Source organism: Pleurodeles waltl, chromosome 6, assembly GCF_031143425.1.
Source record: "Pleurodeles waltl isolate 20211129_DDA chromosome 6, aPleWal1.hap1.20221129, whole genome shotgun sequence".
Classification (NCBI taxonomy): Eukaryota; Metazoa; Chordata; class Amphibia; order Caudata; family Salamandridae; genus Pleurodeles; species Pleurodeles waltl.
This window is the reverse complement of record NC_090445.1, coordinates 305,432,504-305,458,354: the sequence shown is the minus strand read 5'-3', so window position 1 is coordinate 305,458,354 and position 25,851 is coordinate 305,432,504. Positions and strand designations below refer to the sequence as shown.

At 44.7% G+C, this 25,851-nt stretch overlaps 1 protein-coding gene across 1 annotated transcript in view; it reads left to right on the top strand.

Annotated features, from left to right (window-relative positions):
* The window catches only part of METTL17 (methyltransferase like 17), a 149,913-nt gene that overhangs the window by 90,787 nt on the left and 33,275 nt on the right, over positions 1–25,851 (top strand). The window contains exons 6-8 of the mRNA XM_069238111.1: positions 7,673–7,746; positions 12,224–12,318; positions 25,258–25,328. Coding sequence (XP_069094212.1) covers positions 7,673–7,746; positions 12,224–12,318; positions 25,258–25,328 — 240 coding nt within the window. The remainder of the gene's footprint in view (positions 1–7,672; positions 7,747–12,223; positions 12,319–25,257; positions 25,329–25,851) is intronic.

Genomic DNA, 25,851 nt, shown 5'->3' with positions numbered 1-25,851 from the left:
CAGCCCTCAGAGCATGCACCACCAGGAAGCAGTCGAGAAAGCCGGCAGGATTAGGCGCTACAATGTTGCTGGTAGTCGTCTTGCTACTTTGTTGAGGTTTTGCAAGCGTCCTGGAGCAGTCAGCGGTCGATCCTTGGCAGAAGTCGAAGAGGGAAGTGTAGAGGAACTCTGGTGAGCTCTTGCATTCGTTATCTGAGGAATACCCCAGAGGAGAGACCTTAAATAGCCAGAAACTGAGGTTTGGCTACCAAGAAAGGAGGCTTGGCTACCAAGAGAGGTAAGATCCTATCAGAGGGGGTCTCTGACATCACCTGCTGGCACTGGCCACTCAGAGCAGTCCAGTGTGCCCCCAACATCTCTGAATCCAAGATGGCAGAGGTCTGGGACACACTGGAGGAGCTCTGGGCACCTCCCCTGGGAGGTACTGGTCAGGGGAGTGGTCACTCCCCTTTCCTTTGTCCAGTTTCACGCCAGAGCAGGGCTTAGAGATTCCAGAACCGGTGTAGACTGGCTTATGCAGAGATGGGCACCATCTGTACCTATCAAAGCACTTCCAGAGGCTGGGGGAGGCTACTCCTCTCCAGCCCTTCACACCAATTTCCAAAGGGAGAGGGTGTAACACCCTCTCTCAAAGGAAATCCAGGAGGGCAGAATCCCAGCTGAGGGGACGGCAGCAGCAGCAGCCGCAGTGGAACCCCCAGAAAGGCAGTTTGGCAGTACTCGGGTTCTATGCTAGAGACCCGGGTGATCATGGAATTGTCCTCCCAATACCAGAATGGTATTGGGGCGACAATTCCATGATCTTAGACATGTTACATGGCCATGTTCGGAGTTACCATGGTGATGCTACACATAGGTAGTGACCTATGCGCAGTGCACGCGTGTAATGGTGTCCCCGCACTCACAAGTTCGGGGAAATTGCCCTGAACGATGTGGGGGCACCTTGGCTAGTGCCAGGGCGCCCACACACTAAGTAACTTGGCACCCAACCTTCACTAAGTGAGGGTTAGACATGTAGGTGACTTATAAGTTACTTATGTGCAGTGAAAAATGGCTGTGAAATAACGTGGACGTTATTTCACTCAGGCTGCAATGGCAGGCCTGTGTAAGAATCGTCTGAGCTCCCTATGGGTGGCTAAAGAAATGCTGCAGCCCATAGGGATCTCCTGGAACCCCAATACCCTGGGTACCTAAGTACCATATACAAGGGAATTATATGGGTGTACCAGTGTGCCAATGAGAATTGGTAAATTTAGTCACTAGCCTGCAGTGACAAATTTAGAAAGCAGAGAGAGCATATACACTGAGGTTCTGGTTAGCAGAGCCTCAGTGATAGTTAGGCAGCACTCAGGGAACACATACAGGGCATACACTATGAGCACTGGGGTCCTGCCTATCAGGATCCCAGTGACACAAGGGCAAAAACAAACATACATACAGTGAAAATGGGGGTAACATGCCAGGCAAGATGGTACTTTCCTACAAGGATGTATTTGTAGAAGTTGCTAGAAAGGGAGTGTTGGACTTTTTCCCTTATGCAGGGTCATCCCCAATCTTTTTGCCTCCTGCCTCCTATTTTTTCTGACCTGTTGCTTTGGGCTTTTGAACTCTGAGCTCCTTACCACTGCTAACCAGTGCTAAAGTGCATATGCACCCTGTGTAGATTGTATGGTTGATTTGTTTATCCATGATTTGCATATTTGATTAACTGGTAAGTCCATAGTACAGTGCACTAGAAGTGCCCAGGGCCTGTAAATCAAATGTTCCCAGTGGGCCTGCAGCACTGATTGTGCCACCCACATTAGTAGCTCTGTAATCATGTGTCAGACCTGACACTGCAGTGTCTGTGTGTGCAGTTTCAAACTGCCAATTCGACTTGCCAGGCCTAAACCTTCCCTTTCCTTACATGTAAGGCACCCCTACGGTAGGCCCTAGGTAGCTCCATGGGCAGGGTGCAGTGTATGTTTAAGGTAGGACATACACTAGTGTGTTTTATATGTCCTAACAGTGAAATACTGCTAAATTCGGTTTATATTGTTGCAAGGCCTGTCCCTCTCATAGGTTAACATGGGGTCTACCTTTAAATATGATTAAAGAGTAGATTCCCTTTGGGAGCGGATAGACATATGGAGTTTGGGGTCTCTAATCTCACAATTTAAAAATACATCTTTTAGTAAAGTTGATTTTGAGATTGTGTGTTTGAAAATGCGACTTTTAGAAAGTGAGCATTTTCTTGCTTAAACCATTTCTGTGACTCTGCCTGTTTGTGGATTCCTTGTCTGGGCCAGTTTGACAGTTGGGCTGTTTGCACCACTGTCTAGACAGTGACACAAAGGGAGCTGGGGTGTAGCCTGCATATCCTGATGAGCAATCTGTGCTAGGAGGGAGGGGAGGAGTGGTCACTCACACCTGAAAGGGCTGTGCCTGCCCTCACACAATGCAGCCTCCAACCCCGTGGTGTGTGTCTGGGGCCTGGCCTGGGCAAGGCAGGATCTCACAAACAAGAGAGACAAGAGTAAGCCTACTTTAAAGGGCAAAATGGGTATAAGAAGGGCACCCAAAACCACAGACTTTAGATCACTTCTAGATATCAAGAGGAACCAATTTAGGGTCAAGTTTTAAAAGAAGACTCTTCCTGCGCTCATGATTGATAGCAGAGTTGGCTTTTCCTAGTAGGCAAAATGCACACTGTACCCATAAAGAAAAAGGTCAGCTGGGTTTATAGGAATGTCATCCAGTCTTTTCGCTTCAGCTAAATCAAAAATACACACAGTATCTAATAATTTGTCCTGGCATGTGGACCATGCCTTATCGGTGCCTTTACACGGGTCCTTGCCAAACTTAGAGAAGAAAGTTAAAAAGTCTATGTCAGTAACAGGAGTAGTTGTGATTTTTTTTTTAAGGAAAAGAAGGGCGTGGGCATTCAGATCTTAATTTAGCCCTTGTTTGTTTATCCAAAGGAGAGCGTAGTCTGGAAGCCACTATTTGCCAACGTGGTCTGCAGGGAACCATTTTGTAGAATTAGGGTGCCTTGTGTCATTGGGGTTGAATATAGGAACCTCTTCTGAATCTGAAACCAAAGAAGCTTTGGCAGTATCAACAGAAGCAGACTTCGAACTCGTAGGAGATAAAACCAGTACAATGTCTGCGTCTTCATTTTTATCATTATCCAAATCAACATGACCTATATTGTCATCCTTATCAGGGGTAAGAGATATTAAAATTGTAGAAGAAATATGTTTATTTTTGCTTTTACATTTACTAGATTACAATTTCTCTTTGTTATCCTATTTTTTCCCCTCTTTAGAAGGAGACTTCTGAGTAACCACGTCCTCTGCTTTATGAAGGAGAATCTCCTCAGTCTGTAGCGCCACCAGCCTTGGTTTTTTGGAATTAATCGTAGTTGAGAATGAAGAAGGGCGCTTTCTGCTATCCCCGGTAGAATGGGCCAATAGAGTCTTTGACATGGTGTTGATAACGGAATTTTCAATATTCTTTTAAAATTTAACCAGAGTTCTATTGACATATGAATAATTTGATTCAGATTATCTTTTAATGAATCATCATCCTCATTGTCTTAATGGATTGAAGGAGGACTGCAAATCTCTCTTGTTGAATGATAATATATGACTGAAAAATCTAGATTAAAAAAAATCATTTAATATGGGCTAAAAGGACTTAGTCTGAATTCCAGTTGAAAAATGTTGCCCAAAAAGGGGTTAAACCTTTGGAAAATACGAAATGCTTAGTAAACTATGCCCGGAGCTGGGGCCACCTGAAGCCTCTCTGAGTGGAAAGGGGTGGAGGCAGGAGTTTAGGTGGCGCCCTGTGGAGAAACTGACAATGCAGGCAGAAGCGAGATGGAAAGGATTACTGCTTGCTCTGTCCAAAGGAGAAAAAATGGCTTTCGTGAAGACGCCGCTAGGACGAAGAAACTGGTGACTGGAAAAGCACCAGAACTGCAACAGGTGAAGATGATGTCAGATTTCAGTCCGTGAAGAGGAGGAACAACGGTCAAACGCAGACTAAGATTTGCGTAGCAGCGTGAGCGCACTCACTTAACAATAAACACAATTTCGGAGTGAGGCAGCTGGCGGACTAATAAATATATATGAAAACAGTAAAACAACACTACAAATGTTAATGTGAGACATAAGAGTTAAAAGTAATAAGATAATGAAAGTACTTGACTGCGAGCAGCAAGAAAAGAGGGCTGTTCTCGTGATTGGTTATCTTACTTTCTGTTACTACTGTTTTAATCCCATGGGCTGCTCGTAGGAGGCTGACCGGGTTTGTAGTGGGCACCAAGGGTACTTACACTTATACCAGGTCCAGTTATCCCTTATTAGTGAAATGTAGTCAGTGTCTAGGAGCCAGGCTGTCAAGAGGTAGCTGTAGGCAGAACAGCCAAGGCTGAACTAGGAGACATGCAAAGCTTTTGTAATACCACTTTAGTCACACAGTACCCACACACATGAAAGACTATACTCAGTGTTACAAAAATAAAGGTACTTTATTTTAGTGACACAATGCCAAAAATACCTTTGAGACTATAGTCCCTTAGGAGGTAAGTGTTATACACAATATATACACTAGTAACCAGAAACAGGTAAGTAAATAGTCAAAAAAACGTGCAACCTGTGAAAATCACAATAGGTTGCAATGGTCCTAGGGGGAACACAAACCATTTACTAAAATAGTGGATGCAAAAGTTAGTTTCCTACCTAGGCAAGTGTAGTGTGTAGTGGGGTGCTGCGAGTGTAAGAAAACACCAAAGGTAAGTAATAGACCCCACCCCATCACAGTAAGTTTCCTGAAATACACAAGAAGTCGTGATAGAAGATTATGCAAGAGCCAGAAGAGACTGCAAGACACCAACAATGGATTCCTGGACCTGAAGACCTGTGAAAGAAGGTGACGAAGTCCAAGAAGCTCTGAAGAGTCTAGGGATAACAGGAGCCCCTGCTAACCTGGATGAAGTTGCAAAAGAAGAACCACCAGTAAGAAGACATTCAGTATTGTACCAAAGAAGATAGATGCGGGTTCCTGGTTGATGCAGAAGATGGCCCACGCCGGATGGATGAATGCAGTCTGGTTTTCGTCGCTGGATTCTGCCAACAAGAAAAGAGAATGGTGCTGACCTGGACCAGGAGGGACCTGGTGGCCTCTACCCAGGAGGGGGGAGGATGAGGGGGCTCTCAGCAACTCAGAGAGCCCTCAGAAGACCAGGCAGTGTGCACAGGAGTCCCACAGCACGGGGACAAAGAAAGTGCAAATGGAGGCCCATGCAGCACAACACAAAGGATTCCCACTCCGCCGGAAAACCACTCAGGAAGCTGTGTGTCACTGGATGGAGTCCTGGGGGCCTAAACTGTGCACGAAGAACTTCTTGGAAGGTCGCACAAAAGCCTTGGCAACTGCAAGTCACGTGGTGCACGGAGGTACTGTCTTGTGTGGGGAGGCAAGCTTTTACTTCCGCCAAAGTTGGACAGCTGGAAGTTGGGACTGTCAGAGTCACTTTAGTCCACTACCCGTGTTGCTGGATCCACACCTGTCATCTGGAGAGGGGACCCAAGCCATTGGTTGTCGCTGCAGAGAGGTGCCTGCTGGAGCAAGGAAGTGACTCCATCACTCCACAGGAGATTCCTTTGGTTCTTCTGGTGCAGGCTGAAGACACACAGTCCTCGGAGGATGCATGACCTGGAAACTGTTGCAGTTTGCTGGCAGGAGCTGAAGTTACAAGGTTGCAGAAGTCCTCTTTGCTTCTTTGTTGCAGTTTTGTAGAGTTCCTGGAGCGGTCAGCGGCTGTTCCGTTGGTAGAAGATGAAGTAAAGGATGCAGAGGATTCCTGCTTGAGTCTTGCAATCCGAATCTGAAGAAACACCCAGAGGAGAGACCCTAAATAGCCCTGAGAGGGGGATTGGCCACCTAACCAGGTAAGCAACTATCAGGAGGGGTCTCTGACGTCACCCGCTGGCACTGGCCACTCAGAGGCTCCTAGAGTGCCCCACTACCTTGGAATCAAAGATGGCAGCAACCAGGGACCCTCTGGAAGAGCTCTGGGCACCACCCCTGGGGTGGTGATGAACAGGGGAGTGGTCACTGGAGTGGACTGGAGGTCCCTGAACCGGTGTAAACTGGTTTATGCATTGCGGGCACCAAAGGTGCCCAGAAAAGCATACCAGTGGCTTGGGGAGGCTGCCCCTCCCAAGCCATGTGACACCTGTTTCCAAAGGGAGAGGATGTAATATGCCTAACCCAAAGGAAATGCTTTGTTCTGCCTTACTGCGATTGAGCTGCCCAATCCCCAGGATGGCAGAAGCCTGTCTGTGAGGTGGCAGCTGCTTTGGCTGCATGGAAAACCTCAGAAGGTTGGTATGGCAGTATTGGAGGTCCACTGTGGAGCCCCCAGAGTGCATGGGGTTGTGCAACCAATACTGGAATCGGTATTAGGGTACAATTACCAGTTGTTAGACACCTTACATGGCCATATTCGGAGTTACCATTGTGAAGCTGGACATAGGTATTGACCTATGTCCAGTGCACTCTTAAAATGGCATCCCCGTACTCACAAAGTCTGGGAAAATGGTCCTGGACGACGTGGGGGCACTTCTGCTAGTGCAGGGGTGCCCTCACACACATGTACTTTGCACCCAGCCTTCAGGGTCTGAAGGCCTGACATATAGGTGACTTATAAGTGACCTGGTGCAGTGAAAATGGCCGTGAAAAGGTGCATGCACCATTTCACACAGGCCGCAATGGCTTTTTTGTAGAAGCCTTTGCATGGGCTCCCTATACATGGCAAAAGTAATTCTGCAGCCCATAGGGATCCCCTGGAACTCCAATGCCCTGGGTGCCATATACTAGAGACTTATAAGGGGGGACCAGTATGCCCATTTGAATTGAAATACTGAGTTACCAGTATGTAGTAGCATATTTGGAAACAGAGAGAGCATGAGCACCGGGGTCCTGGTTAGCAGGACTCCAGTGACACAGTCAAGCATACTGACAAAAACAGTGAAACATACTGACAGGTAGGCCACAACCCATAAGCACTGGGGTCCTGACTAGCAGGATCCCAGTGACAGTCAGAACACACTGACAAACAGGCCAAACATGGGGGTAACCATGCTAGAAAGAGTCTACTTTCTCACACTGCTGCTCTCCGCCTCTTGGGATTTGTAGTTTTCTCAATTTATACTTGACTGCTGCTATTAAATTTGCAAGATTTGAGAAAGCATAATAGGAGCCTCCGGTCCTGCCATAAAATTTGTCTGTGAGCTAGATTGTCTTTAATGCTTTGCTACTCATGATACTGCTCATGAGGGCCTTGATAAATACTGCAATGGACTGAGCCTGTTGCCCTAAGAAAGATTGTTGCCCTTTGAGAAATAAGCAACATAGTTACAGCACAGTAGCAAAACAAGACTCTTGCAAGGCATTTTGTACTATATGAGTTCTAAAACCTTGGTTATTTGAGTCACTTGTTCTAGTTCCATAGCTTAGTGCACTAATTATGTTAAGTTATATAGCATTTTCATAGGCAGCAAGAACTCTGATTAGGGTCTGTGCATGCTAAAGATGTACCACTAACTGACCTGATAATTCTGGTCAAGGAATTACAATAGCATTATGAAAGTACATCTCACTGCTGTGCTTGTTGTCTCTGCAGATCAGAAAGCGAGTGCCAGAATTTTCACCTCAGACATTGCTGGACTTCGGCTCCGGAACTGGTTCAGTAACTTGGTAAGTATTCCTTGTAGATTGTTGTTAAAGAATTGATAGGTTCTCCATTTTCACAAAATTCTAAATGGAAGACAAGTCACATTATTTTGATTTGTGTAGATGCATACTGACAAATCAATATTTTTAATATGTGTGTTGCCTTGTGTGTGCCTTCAATTCACCACAGACCGTCTGAAGTGTATAGATCTTGCAGTGCCCGTTGAGAAAGTTCACGGTAGAATTTGGGACATGTCTGTTCTTGTTCCTTCATTAGCCCCTTTTTCTTTTGTATGCTCCTGGCATCTTTCCCCACCTAGGACGGGTCCATGATATGCTTGTCATTCTTCTGTATCATCTTATGCGGACAACAGCCTAGTCTAATTGAGATCCGATGCTCTGAGGCTACTGCTGCCCTCTGAAACTTTTCCCAAGAATATGTAAGGTATTATCATTTTTAATTGGTGCTCTACACTAGGTCTATAGTAGATAACCTTTATGATCATGACATGTGTAGCTGCAGATGCATGTGCTGTACATTCTTCTTCCATCTAGTGATGGGCTCAAACATGCATAACTTGTTTTTCTTTGAATTAATTTGTTCAGCTCTACAAAACAAAACTGCTTCTACCAGTTTTCATCCATCATGTTTTGTTTGACCCGGTGTCCGCTACATACCGCTAGACTACCACTATCTGGGTCGAGAATGTCTTTGTGATGGAAAGGATTCCATTTTGATTCTGGCGTACTTGCCACAACTAAGTACCCGAGGTTTGAACTTCACGAAGTTTGCAACCTGTTTGTATCCCGACCACCGAGAAGACTCCTGTCTGGCCTGTCTTGTGTTCCATAACTAAAACAAAACTCAATAGAAACGACATGCTCTTTGCCTCGGCCTCCATGGCATACAGACAAGAAGCGAAAGAAACTCCAGGCATACTTGGAGAATGTGAGGAGTCTGTTATAGAAGAATCAGGTGCTCCATGCATCGAAATGGAAACACCCTTTTCACCCTAAAGCACAGACTCTAAGTCTGATGTTGAGGCTGGACAACCTCCGCTGAACCATCAGCAACAAAAGAGCTCAGTGAGTACTGATGCTCCTTCTATTCACCACTAAGAGGCATCAGCCTTGAGCTCCCTTGCCTGTGAGGTATCTGATGCACCACAGCCTTCCAGCCATAATCGTCACTGGCATTCCGAGATGGACCCAGTGCCCGTTCCACATTCAGGGCCGAAGTCCTCCTCTAAGAATAGAGACTTGCCTGCTGCCTCGCTGCTTGAACTGAGGCGCATCATTGACCACCTCAGAACTGAAAAGGATGGAGCCAAAGATTTTGAAGCTGAAACATTTGGAGCCGAAGTAGACTTTGAATTCTGCTGACCCGAAGCATTCGGCACCCAGATAGAACTTGGCATACACCAGCTAACGACAATCCATCTCATCGAGGCTCTCTTCCACTGCTGCCTCCTCTGCAACTTCCGAGGACTTTCGGCAGGTGATCCTACAGCAGCTTTAAGAACGTCTGAATGCTCAACAGAGGATGCATATTCAGCTGGGCACTGGGAGGATCTTGGCAATGCCTCTGCAGGTGCAGAAGGATCCTATGTCTCATAAGTGGAAATTAACTTTTGGGGAGACCATTAACCCACCAAAGCCTATCCCTCCAAAGAGGCATAAAGAGCACAACAGTGCTACCTCTCCTCTACCCGCTGCTCATCCTTCACCTTTCATTCATCCTTCTCCTCCCCCTGTACCCCATATCTTGCCTGTTGAGTCACCACAATTCTCACCTAGGGGTTCTTCACACTCGGGGGCAGGGCCACTCTTAGATTCCCTTATGACTCAGATGACCGCTCATGACCCACAAGGCTCAGACCCTTGGGATGATTACTATATTGAACACTATGCAGACACAGACACAGATTTGTATCCTGCTAAGCCTTCCCCACCAGATGTCACTGCCTGTCATGAGGTATCACTAAGGGCTGCCATGTTTGACAATGTTGAGCTTCCATGTACAGCAAGAAGAGGATGATTTCCTTATGTAAACCCTCTCCTTTAATCAATGCATACTCCAGAATCTTCTGATGATAAAAGGGGCCCTAAAACTATCCACATAGATTTTTAAGGAACCAGTCAAGGCAAGAATTATCACACCTAAGGTTGTTAGGAAATATAAAGCTCCCACCCTAGTGAGCCTCCATATATCCATGCCTAGTTACCTCCAGACTCCATGGATGGTACATACCTCCAGAAAGCGTGCCAACACCCAGAGCACTGGTGATGCACGCACTTCACCCCCTCCCCCATTCAGGAGAGCAAGAAAATAGATGATGGGGAAAAAGGGTGGTGGCACAATCCACTGCTCATTGGCAAATAGCCAACTTCATCGCATTTCTCTCCCAATATGGTCATGCTTACAGTGACCAAATGCAGATTTAGTAAACGATCTTACAGAACGGTACTGCAATAAAGGTCAGCAATAAGTAGTGGAGGGAAAGGTTATTTTGAAAACCAATATTCAGTGTGCTTTAGACGCCTTCGATCGAGCCGCATGCGACCCTAATTCCAGCATTCTTTTGCTGCGTCATCTATGGCTGAAGGTTTCTGCATTAAAACTGAAGGTGCAGCAACACTTACTAAATGTGCCTTTTGATGGTGAGCATCTTTTTGGCACTCGGGGCGATTAAGTGCTTGAAAAAATATAAAAAGATTTAAAAGGATAAAGCCACGGGTGCTATCTAAAGACCGCCCACTCCAGGCTCCTTTCGGCGCTCACAATTTTGTAGCACATCGAAGACACATTTACCAGGCCTCTGCACCAGTGCCCCTTATATGGTTACTACAGGGCTGGATACTGGGGCAATAATAACAAGGGTAGAGTTAAATGTGCAGCCCAAAAAGGACCTACCCCCCCCACACCCCCCCCTCAAAACAGTAACGCCCTTCGGCTTACCCCAATCACAAAACACCTGTCTGAGCCTTGAATTCTAGTCATTATACAGGGGCATATTGGCTGGAACTTACACAAACACCACCAAACATTCCCCCTCGCCGACATGGATTATCTGGAAAACCTGTGCGCCTCCTTCACAAAGGGGCCAGAGATCCTAGTCCGCAACAACACCGCAGCAAGGGTGTATACTCACTCTATTTTCTTCTCCCAAAGAAAGACAGCTCCCTTAGGCCTATCCCCAATCTCGAGCCTCTCAACAACAACAAATCCTCGAGGGTACTGTGCGTTCCACATTTATGCCAGCTTGTGGGTATGAGTGACACCTGGCCCTTCCCTTACCACTAGGGTAAGAGTTCCCATGAGTATCCCAACCCACTTTTACAGCACTTCTTGTGTGCCCTGAAGTGAACAATCCTACAGTGCACCTGTCTGCTGAAGTACAAGACGGCAACACCTTTCTTCTCCTGTGCAGAGTGTGTGCGCTCACCTCAGAGGTGTGGCCACGGAAATGAGCCACCTTTCCTTTGTGGTCACTCTAAACCAGTTCTGGGGACAGCTCCTTTCCCATTGGTGCCTGCTGCCTGAGGGAATAAAGAGGTTCTAGGTCTAGGTGTCATCTAACATTTGCCTGTGACAGGGTAGGCCTCTTTGAAGTTAATCAAGTTCCTGGGCACAACCCAGATGATTATTCTGCCAGAGTAACAGAAACATCTCCCCAAACCCATAGTCTTTGTCCTGCTGTGGTTCAGTTTTCACAACTCAGGAAAGGGGCTGTTCAGCTGCCATTTGACAGTTGGAGCTGAAAAAAAGTCAATGCACAAAATTGCAAGAGAAGAATACACCAAACAAATGCCTCAATATTGGAATATATAGTTTAATTCATGATCACACTTGGAAAAGTTTTCAATTTTCAAGTTAATTTCTTCTTTATTTGTATATTCTGCATTCATTTTATTTGATTAACTTTAATACTATTTAATTTTGTAAAACTGTCGCAGACACCCTAAATAGGCCTCGAGGACCCTCAGGGGTTTCCTGAAACTGAGGTTAGGAACCACTTTCCTATTTCATTTGCCAGACACACTTCTAAGGTGACACTTTGCTGCTGAAGGCCCTATAAAGCTCTTTTTTGCATCCTTCACTTGTCCAATATGGCCCACATTTAAGTGTGTGACCGTTTCAGTGCAGATCTAGTATTCTTTTATGCTTTAGATTTCCAAACTGCTCACCAACCTTCCCACTACTCTCTACTTCAACCTAAACTAGTGCAGTTTTCAGGAAACTCTTCCTAATCATGATTCCCGATTAAGTATTATAGGAGGACAGTAATCCGTGAACAGGAATACACCTCTCCATGTAGGACTTCCTGTCACCAACACCCTGGAAGTATTTTAATCAAATGTTTGAGCAAGCAGGTACACAAAAATAGGCATTTATAGAAAGGCTTCACATTCATTTGGAAGCCGCATTAATCCCGTCTCCCTAACTAGCATATTGATGGTTAACCTTTCCTGTTGTGTAATGTGATTTTCTTTCTTGCAGGGCGGCACATGCAGCCTGGGGGAGGAGCATACGGGAGTACATGTGCGTGGACAGCTCGGCTGAAATGAATGAGCTGTCAGAGCTCCTTTTGAGAGGTGAGCACTTACCCCTGTGCTACCAGACCTGATTACTAGGAACGTTGTACTGTGTCAGTTCTGAACACCAGTAAGTGTTGTACCATTTTCACAAGCTCACGTGGTCATTTGTGATGTTCCTGGCAGTGCCGGAGAGATTTGATGGTCTGGAGTGATGTACTATACTACGCAAGATGGGTTTCTGATCATTACAGGTGTATCATACTTGGTCACAGATATTTGATAGGTCAACAAGTCAAAACTATGAATTACACGTAGTCCCTTATCCTGAGTTCAGTGGGAACATCAGTTCTCTTTTTGTCCATTTGATATTTTTCTTGGAAACTTTATGTATTTTTCAGCAGTTCTTAAAGCACACCCACCCAGTTCTGTAAAACACAAATTAAACTTGCTGCGTAGATGGTTTTAATCAGTCACGTTCTGTTAAATTTTAATTGTAGACAACTTTAGTAACCTACTGCTGAACACAAATTCATTCCAAGAATTTGCAGAGCATTTACATGCTAAATTATTTCTATCTTTTCGCTCTACGTGCCTAAACTGAATACAATTCAAATTATCTTACGTACAGGCCCTGTGCTGCTTGCTGGGACTTGAGTACAGGCATATTTCAGCCTCACTGATTAAAATTTTGCACTTTGTCCTTTGTTGTGAGCAATTTTTATTAGGTTTTTACATGTACAAAATCATCACAGTTACATCTTTGAAGACAAGAATATAATTTGCATCTGACAGATACAGTGTGCTGTTGATACATCAGACTCAAAAGACACAAGAAAGAGTAGTAAGGTGTATGGTTAAAGGCAAGGTGAATATGGGACAATCGGATGTCGGGCAGGTGGTTAGGCTTGTCAGGATAGCAAGCATGGGCCGGCAGGAGAAAGTGGACTAGTGCAAGGCTGCAAATGATTGTGCAGTGGAGGCAACCAAGTCTGTGGTATGTAATGCAGTGGTCTGGTGTACTTTGCATGTTCTATAGAAGCGATAAATGCTCGTAAGTAGGGTCTCTGACAAATCAGAGGGAACCCAACGATAAATAACAGAAAGGAAAAAAACAAAGGAGGGGGGAACCTCAGGCTATAAGAGGGTGGTAGAGTAACTAGGACAGGGCACAAGCGTTAGGGAAAATCGGAACCAAGCAGAACTAGTCATATATCAGTGGGCGGGAGGGGCCACCCTGACTGGAAAGATTGGGTACGAGGGATCAGAAGGTGGGGAGGTGAGGTTGGAATCGTGAGCTATGAAGTCTTTGAATTGCTGAAGCAGAACATCCCAGGCAGGCGCTATGAGACATCTGCGTATTTTTCAGGCCTCTTCCCAATATAGCACAGAGCTTTTCAATTCGCTCCAGAGGAGCTGTGTTGGATGCCACTGGGAGAGGGCCGGAGGGAAAGGAGCTCTCCAATGCATGGTAAAGAGGCACTCAGCCAGTAGAAGGGCAAGGCTAGCAAAACAAGCTCTTGCTTTGTTTTTTTCTCCTAGGGCAAATGTGAAGAGCTGTGGACTCCCAGGAGTTAAGTGTTGTTAGTTCAGTTACAGTACCAGAGTAGAGTGTATGGCTTGACCGAAATTACTTATACTTGGACAGGAGCAGAGCATGTGTTGAAGATCGACCAAAGGGGCTTAACACCTTGGTCAGCCCAAGTTTGCTGTGGGGAGCATTCGGTTCAGGTGGGACATTGTGAGATAAGCCCTGTGAAGGATCATGTATTGTATATTTGTAAAGTGGGCATTCCTGGATACAGTTTGAGGGGACTCTAGGGCCCTAGACCATTCTGTGTCACGGACAGGTCTTCCTAGGTCCTCCTCTCATAGTTGGTGAAGGTGTGGAAACCTTGTGTGTTCTTGAAGTGGGTTATAAACCGAAGTAACTAAGTGTCAGCCCTCCCTAATGGTTTACACGGTGTGTATCATGGCATGCGTCAATGACTCCTTGTCCGCTACTTCCTAAAGTGCGGGAGGGCCACTAGTAGTTGCCCACTTGTCAGAAGTTAGCCAGGGGGAATTTGGAGTCATGGCATAGTTGATCAAATGTAAGAAACTGTGAATTCTGGAAAAGGTCTCCTACTGTAACGAAGGAGTGGGAGTGCCATTCTACTAACTGTGCAGTCACAGAAGGTCCTAGAGGTCCGGGCAGGTTCTTAAGAGGGGTCACCGGAAATATAGAGTGATAGAGTGACCCACCTCGTTAGCTGGAAAGCCCTAGCCAGGCATTTCCGGGTGACCCATCCGTGGAGGAGGGCAAGGGGTCAGTGAATTAAAAGCATCCAAAGTAATTATTTGCCAGTGTAAAGATATACATCTGAAGTAATATCCCCAGAATTAACACACTGAAATAAATATCTCAAACAAAACTGTTTCTAAAAGCAAGACCTGCAGCCACTTAAAAAGTAAGCATGCCAAAGCCAATTTCAAACAGAAAGATATTCTATGAATTGGTTTCTATGACTTGTAAATACCATTCATTCTGACTCTTTCTATTATTAAACACTCTAAATTAAATTGTTTCTCAGTAATGGTATTCCATGAAATCGAGTTTCTACCAAATCTCTTACAACCAATCTTAGTAGTAATGGGTAAACCTTGTTTGATATACTGCGGAAGTTAAGAATTACACTTTTTCAATTTTGTCTGCAGAACAGGTTACAGCTACAAAACAAACACAAAAATCACTGATTCATGGGCGGTCTCCAAAAAAGAATGGATTCCTTGTCTGAACAGAAGAAAAGAACTCACAGACTGTTTTGTGGGTAATGCGCTGCCCATTGTTAGTCTGAATGGATACCAGACAACCAATCAGAAGGGTGCAACTACAGGGAACTATTGTGATTTTCTGAAAGCAACAATGCAGAATTGAGGTGGCATGGCCAAGATGGTGACGTGACAAACGCTCACTGAACGAGCTCCGCACCCGGCCCTAGTAAAAATCCTTAAAAATCTTAAACAATGACGCAGTAAAAGCCCGAAAGCACCTACCCTCGTTCCTCCAAGTGGGGGAGAGGGGCAGTGCTGTGAGGTCTGCAGAAGGCTGTGGAGTTGCCACAGTGAAGACGGGACCGTTGCATCGTATGGCGGCCTAAATCGTGCCTGCTGCTGGAGTGTCAGCTGCGTGCAAGCCTCTCAGACGGCTGGGCCCTGTAACATGATGCGTATGAAAAGTGGACAAAAGGGGAAGGAAGGAAAGTGGTCATGCTGAAGCTAGAGTAAGCGTGGAGAGAAAAGAAAGTGGAAAAGGAAGACAGGAAAGTGAAAATCAATAAGTGTGGCAAGAGCAGAGCGGAGAGAAAGAAGACAAACAGGCAGTGTATGAAAGGAGATTGGAGCGCAGGAAAGGAGGGAGGTGAGAAGGGGAGGAAGAAAAGCAGATAGGGAGCGCAAGAGAGTATATGTCCCTGCCTCAAAATATATACAGTATTAAAATATCTAAAGGTGAGGAATGACAGCTATATTATCCCTAGGCCTGCCTCACCTAATGTGTAGCTCTGCTGTCCAGTACGCACAATAGTGAGTCTTTCATTGAGCTAGTGGTTTCTGCTATTAAACAGTGTTTTCATGGTGCACAATAGTTATTCCTGAGGAGAGATAGTAAAGTGTCAGTCATAGCATAAGGATTACGTTTTGTGGAGAAATACATTCTGACACTTTAATCAAATAGTCACGTAATATGATCAGGCTTTGAGACACAAAATTCCACTGCCAACTCTTTCAAAATGAAGTCCCGCATTCAACTTCTTTCACAACTTAAAACGTTCACAGCATCAGAATACTGAAAAACAATAACTCGCTGCATCTCAAGGATCACAACTGATGGAGCCTTTCAACATAAGAACATAAACAGCACTCAAAAGATGGAAACTTGCATCAAAACTCCAGAAGTGAAACATGCCCATCCTTAATTTCTAGTGCTCTCGATCCAAGGCCTTTCACAGGCTGCAAATTCAAACATCGAAGGGCCCATAGCACCTAAATGTACACTAGTTTGAAGTGTGTGCTGTATACACGAATATTTACTCCAAAATAAACACATGCACAATGATGGGTATACACACACGGTACTCACAAGGCACTCAATACTTCTGAAGTATGCACCAAGACGTACAAACTGTAACAAAGGACCGAACACAAATGTGTTCCTCCTCGTGCACACAATAATCCTTTCCATACTGTAGGAGCTGCCCAGTATCACACTAGCATGCCCATACGCTTTTACTCTTATGCATTGTGCGGACAACTCCACAATCTAGTTTGCAATTTTGGTTGCATTGTGTACTAGCTTGCACGTAAAACTGTTGTGTACCCAAGTTCAGAATGAACATATGTTCTTTGATCTGGTCACAACCCCTTAAATAAGTTCAAAATTCACCTGCCCACGTGTCTGCACATGTTTAGCAAATTCAGTGACAGCCATTTTTGTATTTAGCACCTTCTACCCCAGTAGTGGACGCTGAGCACTGCAGAAAATTATCAGGCAAACAGTGAGTGGACTAGCCGTATCTCGACCCTATGACTTACGGGTTGTGTCCAGGTACCAGCAGCAACCCTTGGCCACTCTTTTGAAAAATAACCCGAGGCAAGATGGTTTTTCCACACTTAAAACCACTTTTTGTAAAGCCCTAAATTCACTGTGGATTGCTGTGTTCCGAGAAGTACTCACACAAATCTCAGTACTCACTAAGAATTAAATCGATAGCGTTCAGTAAAACGGCCCACTAGTGTGGAAGCCCCTAATCCACCACCCACCTCTGCTTCAAGCCACTAAATTTCTTAAAAGACAATAAATGTAAATAAAATTAAATCTGCAAGGGATTTTATCACACAAAAATTGCAGTTCCGTTATAGACCAGTGACTACTAATAGCTCCACGAAAAAATAAAACTGTAATACACAACTCCATTTTACATGTTTACAAAAATATAGTTTGTGCCATTAAGTGTCGCATCTGATGTTCTGCCATATTTGTTTGTGTCCCGTGGAGTACATGAAAAACGTCTCCTTCAATCGGACAGCAGAAACTCCATACAAAACAGAAAGCAATCATTACTCGACTTGTCCTGCTGGTGAAGATGAGAATCCAACCTCATTGCATAGTTTATACAATTTTTTCCTAACCATGCACTCAAGATCTGCCTGCTTGCAAAAATGAAAAGCACGGGTAACGCCATACCCACACTTCGAAAGGCCACAATCGCTCTCCCATCATCTCACTCTCGCAGCATGCCCCGATAGCCATTGAAATGCGTGAATGTTAAGGGAAAACAGCTTAGATATGTAATTGTTTACAAGCGGTGAATAATTAAGCTGATTAGAAAAGGATAGTGTACATTGTGAACAACAAATTTTCAATTCAGTTGCTGAAATCTATTATGTAAGTTTATTCTTTACGTTTTAGTTGATTTCAAGCTTTTTTATTTTTTATTTTTTATTTACAAAACATGCAGGAGAGGTTCCTCCTGAGTGGCGGAGGGACGTTGTCCCCTGGACGAGCCAGCAGATGAAAAATAAAACGATAGCTTGCTGTTTTATTTTTCATTTTTCATTTTGTGGCTCATCCAGCAGGTGCAGGGACGGGCAGGACTGGCCCACGCGGAGATGGGAGGATGAGGAGGGGAGAGTGCACTGAGTGTGCAAGTGTGTTCGGCCAGCCGTTTCAGGCCAGCCAAACACACCTGAGCACTTAGGTTTCTCCAGCCCAGCTGTATACACAGCCGCTTGAGAAGCTGCACAGACCCCAGGCTTGTGTCTGAATGGCGTTGACTGCTACTCAGACAAATCCTAGTTGATTTCAAGCTTTCATTTTATTTACAAAAACGCGCAGGGGCGGCTCCTCCGCAGTGGAGGAGGGGCGTTGCCCCCTGGATGAGCCAGCAGATGAAAAATAAAACGATAGCTTGCTATTGTTCTATTTTTCATTTGTCATTTGCTGGCTCATCCAGCAGGTGCAGGGAGGAGCAGGACTGGGTGGGAGGAAGAGGAGGGGAGAGCTCCCGGATTGCTGGGGAGTCTGTGCTGGTGTCCCAGTGAATGCTGGGGCACCATCAGGAGCAGAGGAGTGAGGAAGCGGGAGACAGTCTGCAAAAGGTTGGTCGTTTCTTTTTTGTTTTTTTAACAAATATTGCCACCTACTCCGCCCCCCCCCCTCCTTCACATGTGCGGTGGCTGCCGCTGAAAACATGCTCCCTCAAAGTGGGCATTTCGCTCATAGACAATATTGAACCAGGAAGGGTAAACTACAGCTGAAATTCTACTCAAATCCAGCCCTAGAAACGGAAAACCAACATTGCCCCACAATTTTTTTTATGCAAGCTGGGATTTTACAATCCGATCTGGGTTCCTTGCTGGTGATGCCTTACCTTGCAGCAGCTCTTGGACAACACATACCGGTCTTGAAAACACCCTGAAAATGTAAAGATTCTAACAAAATTAACCATGGTGCTTCTGCTTCCTGGAGGAGTTCACACAAACTTTCGCCGGGCGTGTGACGTGACTTCTGGCGCCAACAGGCGTGGGTAGCTTCACAGAAAAGACCCGTCTTTTTTGAGGCATGCAAATGCAAACAAGTGCATGCAAGCAAGAACAATCAGGTGCAGCAGACTGGAGCTATTACGTTCTCCAGAGCTTTTTCAAGTCTATCTAAGTATTGATCCCAAATGTTAACATGTATTGTTGGTTGATTACAAATGTGAGAGACGTTGAAAAATCTAAATGTAGATGGTGGGGACCAATACTTTGTGAGGAGGTCCACATCAATCGTCCAGGTTCATATGCACAGCAAACAATATGCACTTTTAAAAGTAGGGCTTTATCAACTGAGTGTGACTTTTTAGTCCGAAAACCACACTGCATTCTAGGAGATGCAGTTTTTATTGACTTAAAATGCCAACATGCAATTTCTTGCTTTTGAGGCAATTTGAGCCCACAAAATGTGCTTCTGGACGTCCCTCCTCATTTATCAGCATCTACCTTTTGTAGTAACCATATGTGCTATTTTGTTTTTGACCAGTATGAAGTTGCATCCTTTAGATGTTCATTCTCCAGTCAGAGGAATAAGCAGCCACAGACAGCTTCACTTGACATAAATAAAATGTAGCCTTCCAATCACCGCAACACAGTTCTTAAAATAACATGCATTGGCAAAGCCTGTAGTTGTCGATTTTGGGACCAATGGCTTTGCTAGTGCCTTTTGGTGATGCTGTACAGCATTGTCAAAAAGCCTTTTTTTGCTGCTGCTGTGCTGCATTGCCAAAAGAAAGAAAGCACGATGATGTGCCTACCAATGACCGCTTAAATTTGTAGGTACCTAGACTCATCACAGTGTCTACAAAATGACTCGTACACTACCATATTTTTGCTGTAATTTTGCATAGTTATGCTACAGCAAGTTACACCCACCCCTCTTCTACTCCCTCCCTCAAGGCTTACTTTTTAATTTTTTTAATTGTTTTTCCCCTGGACCAGCAGTTGCATATTGCTAATGGGTTGCTAACTAATCCTTAGGAATGATTTTATCTTTTTAACGTTTGTGAAGTAATCAGATAATATTTTTTATGTCACCCTCAAGCCCTCTGCAATGATCTCACTGTAAAGTGATTGAATGCTCATTTTCAAGTCATCAGGAACAATCAGGTATTGAGAAGTCATTAAACACACATTTTCATGCCATCCTCAAACCATCAGGCACAGGTTTCTAAACTTGCTGATGACTTCAGGTCCTTGATGATGTCTGATGATGTGAAAATAACTTCTATAGTAGTTGGATGATAATCTAAGACTGAGATGGCTTCTGAAGAAATCCTGTTTGACATGGGGTGTCACAAAAGTATACTAAGGATAATCTGTATCTGTCTGACTATTATCTATTGCTATTATGTTGTATTTTTCTTATGTTGCATTTTTGTTCTTATCTGTATGTTCTAAGTTTTTATTTTTAAATCAAATATACATTTAAGCTATAAAAGAAATCACTTTAGCCTGTGTCAAATAATTGTTTTGTGCTACCATACCATTTGGCTCTCATAAAGTCTCAGAGACAGCCTAATGGCAACATTCACAAACTCATCAATATCTTGAGGAACTAAACTGGGAGAATCAAGTCCGAGATATGTGTGATTTTCAAGATCTCCAAGAACGGAAAAAGATGTCCTAAGAGAGAATTGAGGTGGATCAAAACATCAACAGTAATCAATCCAACTGAACCGCAAAGAGTCCAAGCTCTAAACCTGCAATACAAAAAAGCTGCACAAGAGCAAATGTAGCCACCCAAACATAAATCACTTTTTCAAATTTGTAAAAGTTATAATCCAAAGGCCTTCTGGAACATTATGAACACATTAGCACATGGGCAGTTTAAAGTCAATAATTTAAAGATCAGGGAACAAACGTGGATGAAGTAAATTGCCATTCTTTATGACCCTTTTACACAGTCCAACAATGTAAAACAACGTAATCAACCTTTGTCAATCAAACAAGTTCTTGTAAAGCAAGAGCTTGCACACAGGGGTTGGGGGGCAGGGTGAGGGTGTGGGGGGCTGAAAGGGGAGGTGTCTCCAGGTGCTGTTGTGTATCTGCGTGTCTCGTCTTGCTGGTTGTGGTAGTCGAAGAGCCAGGTCTTGAGTTGTTTCCTGAAGTTAGAGGCAGCAAGGAGCCAGGCAGAGGAGCACAACTCAGGGAGCTAAGCAGGATGAGTCTGAGGCTCAGCACGACAAGTGGCAGCAGGGAGAGAGGTACTGACTTTTGCCCACAATTTACTCAGTAGTTGTCTCTTGAAAGAGAAATTTGTCACAACAGGAACATACACCTATCTTGGTGTCGACTTTGAATATAGACTAATCTTTAAAGCCCATATACAATTGTTAAAAAACAAAACCTGGAACACAAATGTTTGCATTTGGATGCCTACAAACTAAATTGCAGTGACCCTCACTTGATCCAGTCTACAAGGTTATGAAAATCAAATTGACACCTACATTAACCTGTGGGTCGGAATTTATTTAAGGTAGAGACTTGGGAACAATAGACAAAGCAAAAGGAAACCTGTATAAGCAACAGAAAAAACATCGCTCAGACCCATATTCTTCTGGAGTTGGGAATGTTAAGACAAGATCTTGCAAGGCTAGGAGCCTTTATTAAAGTTTGTAGTGATCTGAGATAGGCCTCAAAACACTTAAAGTCATCCCGTTTGTACAGAAATTGGGAATCCTAACAGGCACAATCTGTGGGTGAAATGTTTGAAAGGAGCATAAGCTGGACCTTGTAAATCAGTGGGAAATGTGATCAGCACGGCTGCACTCAGGAAACTTGTTTCTGTGAAAGTACTCTCCTTTCAGCAAGACATGGATAATTTGACAACAAAAAAATCTTACGAATGGCCGATAATAACACCCTACAAACAAAAACACACCGATATTTCCAATATCTTCTTTGCACTTGAAACTAAAATGTATCTCCTACAGAGTGAGCTACTTTCCCACTAATGGACCTAATGCAAAAATGGAAAGAAACCTGGCCTATGCAATGTACCAGATTATGTGGCTATGAGAAGGAGTCTATTCTACATACATTGTGTGCATGCCCAACAATGAAACGTCTCTTGAGGAAATTTCTTCAAAGAAAATGTAATCAGCTGTGTAGGAAAGTAGCCTCTTTTTTAATATGGTTACCCTCACTTTTTGCCTGTTTGTCAGTGTGTTTGACTGTGTTCACTGGGATCCTGCTAACCAGGACTATGCTCTCTCCCTTTAAAATGTGGTTGCTTGGACCACACACACCCCACATTTGGCATACTGGTGCCCCCTTGTCAATCCCTAGTATATGGTACCCAGTGCTTTGGGCAGCAGGTTTTCCCCATGGACTGCAGCAGGTATTATGCCACCCATGGGGAGCCCATGCAAAGTGTATCTGCAGGCCTGCCATTGCAGCCTGCTTGAAAGTGTGTATGCACCCTTATCACTACAGATCACTGCACCAGATCACTGTAAGGGATCCCTATGGTAGGCCTTCCTAGCCCAGAAGGCAAGGTGCAAGTACCTGTGTCTGAAGGCACCTCTACATGAGCAGAGGTGCCCCCACAAACTCCTGCTCCATTATAATGAACTTCGTGAGCCCGGGGATGACATTTTACGCATGTACTGGACATAGGTCACTACCTATGTCCAGCTACATAATGGTAGCTCCAATCTTAGGCATGTCTGGTATTGAACATGTCGAAATCATACCCCAATACTGTTGCCAGTATTGGAAGTATTATTCCATGCACTCTGAGGCTCCTTAGAAGATGCCCAGCATTGCCCCTACCAGCCTTCTGGGGTTTTCAGGCAGCCCAAGCTGCTGCCACCTCTCAGACAGGTTTCTGCCCTCCGGCTGCTTGAGCAGCTCAAGCCCAGGAAGGCAGAACAAAGGGTTTCCTTTGGGAGAGGGAGGGGTAACAGTCTCTCCCTTTGGAAATAAGTGTTATATGGCTTGGGAGGGGTAGCCTTCCCAAGCCACTGGTATGCTTTGAAGGGCATGTTTGGTGTCCTCTGTGCATACACCAGTGTACACCAGTTCAGGGACCCCCAGTCCCTGCACTGGTTCGAAACTGGACGACAATCACCACCCCAGGGGTGGTACCCAGAGCTCCTCCAGCGGGTCCTTTGATTCTGCCATCTTGAATCCAAGGTAGGCAGAGGCCCCTGGGAGCATCTGAGTGGCAAGGTCAGGCAGGTGATGTCAGAACCCCCTCCTGATAGGTGGTCACATGACTAGGTAACCAATCTCCCTTTCAGGGCTATTTAGGGTCTTCCTCTAGGGTGGGTCCTCAGATTCGGCTTGCAAGATTGCAGCTTGACTCCTCTGCAACCTCTAGTTCAACTTCTAGCCATTGGAACTGCGGCTGGACCCTCCAGGAACCGACAATCTGCATCCACAGCTAAGACTATGCTTGCAACATTGTTTCCACGGCTCCCTCCAGCTTCTGCAACCTGGCTTCCCTGGCTGTGCATCTTCTGAGGGCGGCAAGTCTTCAGTCTGCACAAAAAGGAAAAAAGGAATCTCCCTTGGAGTGAAGGAGTCACTCCTCTGCATCCGTAGGCACCAACTGCAACGACAACAAGCTGCTTGCATAGCCTCTTATCCTGAGGTGCGTGGATCTTGCACCATGGGTCATGCTCTGGAGTAGTCCTCTTGGTCTGTCTGACTTTGGTGGAGGGAAAGCCCTTGCCTTCCCACGCAGGACAGTACCTCCGTGCACTGTCTCTTGCAGCTACCAAGGCTTGTTGTCATCTCCTCTAAGGAATCGTCAGGCTTCGTGGAGCCACAGCCTTCAGCACTTCTTCCGGTGACACACAGCCCTCTTCGTGCTTCTCCTGCGGTGTGGGACCCTTCTACAGTTGGGTTGCATGGGCTCCTCTGCGACTCCTGGTTCTTCTTCCAGTGGGCCTCCTATGGGGGCTGCCTTTTCTTCTGTGGACACTCTGCCTTGCTGAGGGTCACCCCAGGCCCTCCCAGTGGTTGAGTCCTTAGGGGCCTTGCTGGTCCCCGGCAGCTCCACTTTTTGCTTCACTGCAACTACTGCCTTAGCCAAGGCTTGTTGGTGGCCTTTCCACATCACTGCCCTACTGCAGTCTTCCATCTTGACATCGACTGCATCCTCCAGGAACTCTCCTCCGGCTCCAGGGCTGCATTGCTGACCGTCTTTGTCCTACCGTCGACAACTCCTGCAACCACAGATGGGTGGGTAGTGGCTCTCGCCACCACTGGTTCCCTTTTTCCACAGGTCTTCCCCTTCAGGAATCCACTGCTGGTTTCTTGCGGTCTTGTCTGGGTGTTGCATTATCTTCTTTTCAGTTCATTTGGGTGGTTTGGGGAAAATCCAGTAACTTACTCCTTTGTTCCTGGTCTCTGGTGGGCACTGTGGTACTTATCTTTAGGGTTTCCTAGTTCCCTCAGCTCCCTTCTACACATTCCACTTATCTAGGTGGGGGCCCTGCATTCACATTCCTTTTTTTTTTTTTTTAGTATATGGTTTGGGCTCCACCTAGGGTCCCTATTGTCTATTGCTTTTTGCACTGTTTTCTACGGCTTTTTATGCCTATTTCTGATTTCTAGTGTACATATCTAGTGTGTTACTTGCCTCCTATTGGAGGGTTGCCTCTATAGTACTTTTGGTAAATGTGCCACTAAAATAAAGTACCTTTATATTTGTAAAACTGAGTATTTACCTTTCATGTGTGTGAATACTGTGTGACTACAGTGGTATTGCATGAGCTTTGTATGTCTCCTAGATACGCCTTGGCTGTTCATCCACAGCTGCCTACACTACAGCATTAGGGGACACCTGGACCTGGTATGAGGTTAAAGTACCTTGGGTACCCACCACACACCAGGCCAGCTTCCTACAAGCTGCACACATGAACTTGCTGGCAAGCTATAATTCAGAGTTTGAGCATCCAACATACGCAGCTGATCTACAGATTTGTGGGATTTTTGGATTTGGTTATGCAAATATTATCATAATATCTAATTATATTATCTCAATAAATAATTTCGATTTAGCTTACTAAATAATTTGAATTTATCCTTTAATTGTAAAGGGTTTTATTAACCATACAAAAAATATACATATATTGTTTTTCTTTTGGCTCATTGTAACATTTTCAATTGCCGGTTGGGGCTGTGCTTGCAGTATAGAAATACCCCTTAAAATGTGTAAATCATAAAGTGACCAGAAGGCTTCTGCACAATCCTTGCATAATCCTTTACGGAAGTACTCAGCAGTACTAGTGTACATTGCTAGGCATGTTTAGCCATACTCGGTTTGTGCAACTATGGAGAATTTGTCTAAATTCTGCTCAGTGAGTATATTTATGCAATTTGTTTTTTGGCAAATATGTTTAATCAAGCCATGGCGTACTCTTCTGTAGCAAATGACCAATCTGTGCTTAATGTGTCTTCTTATTCTTTCAGGCGGTTCACTGTCACATGATGCACGAATGCCAGGAGTATATTTCAGACAGTTTCTGCCTGTCTCTCCCAAGGTACTGTGTATTTCAAGAAGTTATTCATACGTATATGGATATACTAAAGAGTTATCAGTATAGCTAACAATAAAATTGCGATAACAAAAAATAATAATGGACACTTAAACGTCATATAGAAAAAAATTACTCTTAAATCTGTATGGTGTCATCCTGTGAAAACCTGTTAGAAGAAGAGATGGGGGATGGGTTCCATACACAAAGTTCTCCATTTACCGAAGAGGAGTTATGTTTTTGCAAACCAGTCCACTGATATTCAACTCTCCTGTTTTCTTCCTAGACTTGTGTTGTTTTTTAACGGTCTCTTGTTTGTGAAATTCCAGTGGAGTCTCCCGAAGCTCCCTCTACTTGATTTCAAGTCATCTCCCCTTTAATGTGTCTGCTTTTGTTAATACATTATTTTTATGATTGGTCAGTCAATTCCGTGGTTGTATTGCTTAATGAATTTGCATGTATATCATCACCCTTCAATGCTTTAAAACAGAAACCTTATGTTCTCCCTCAGTGGTTGGTATTTTGGGTG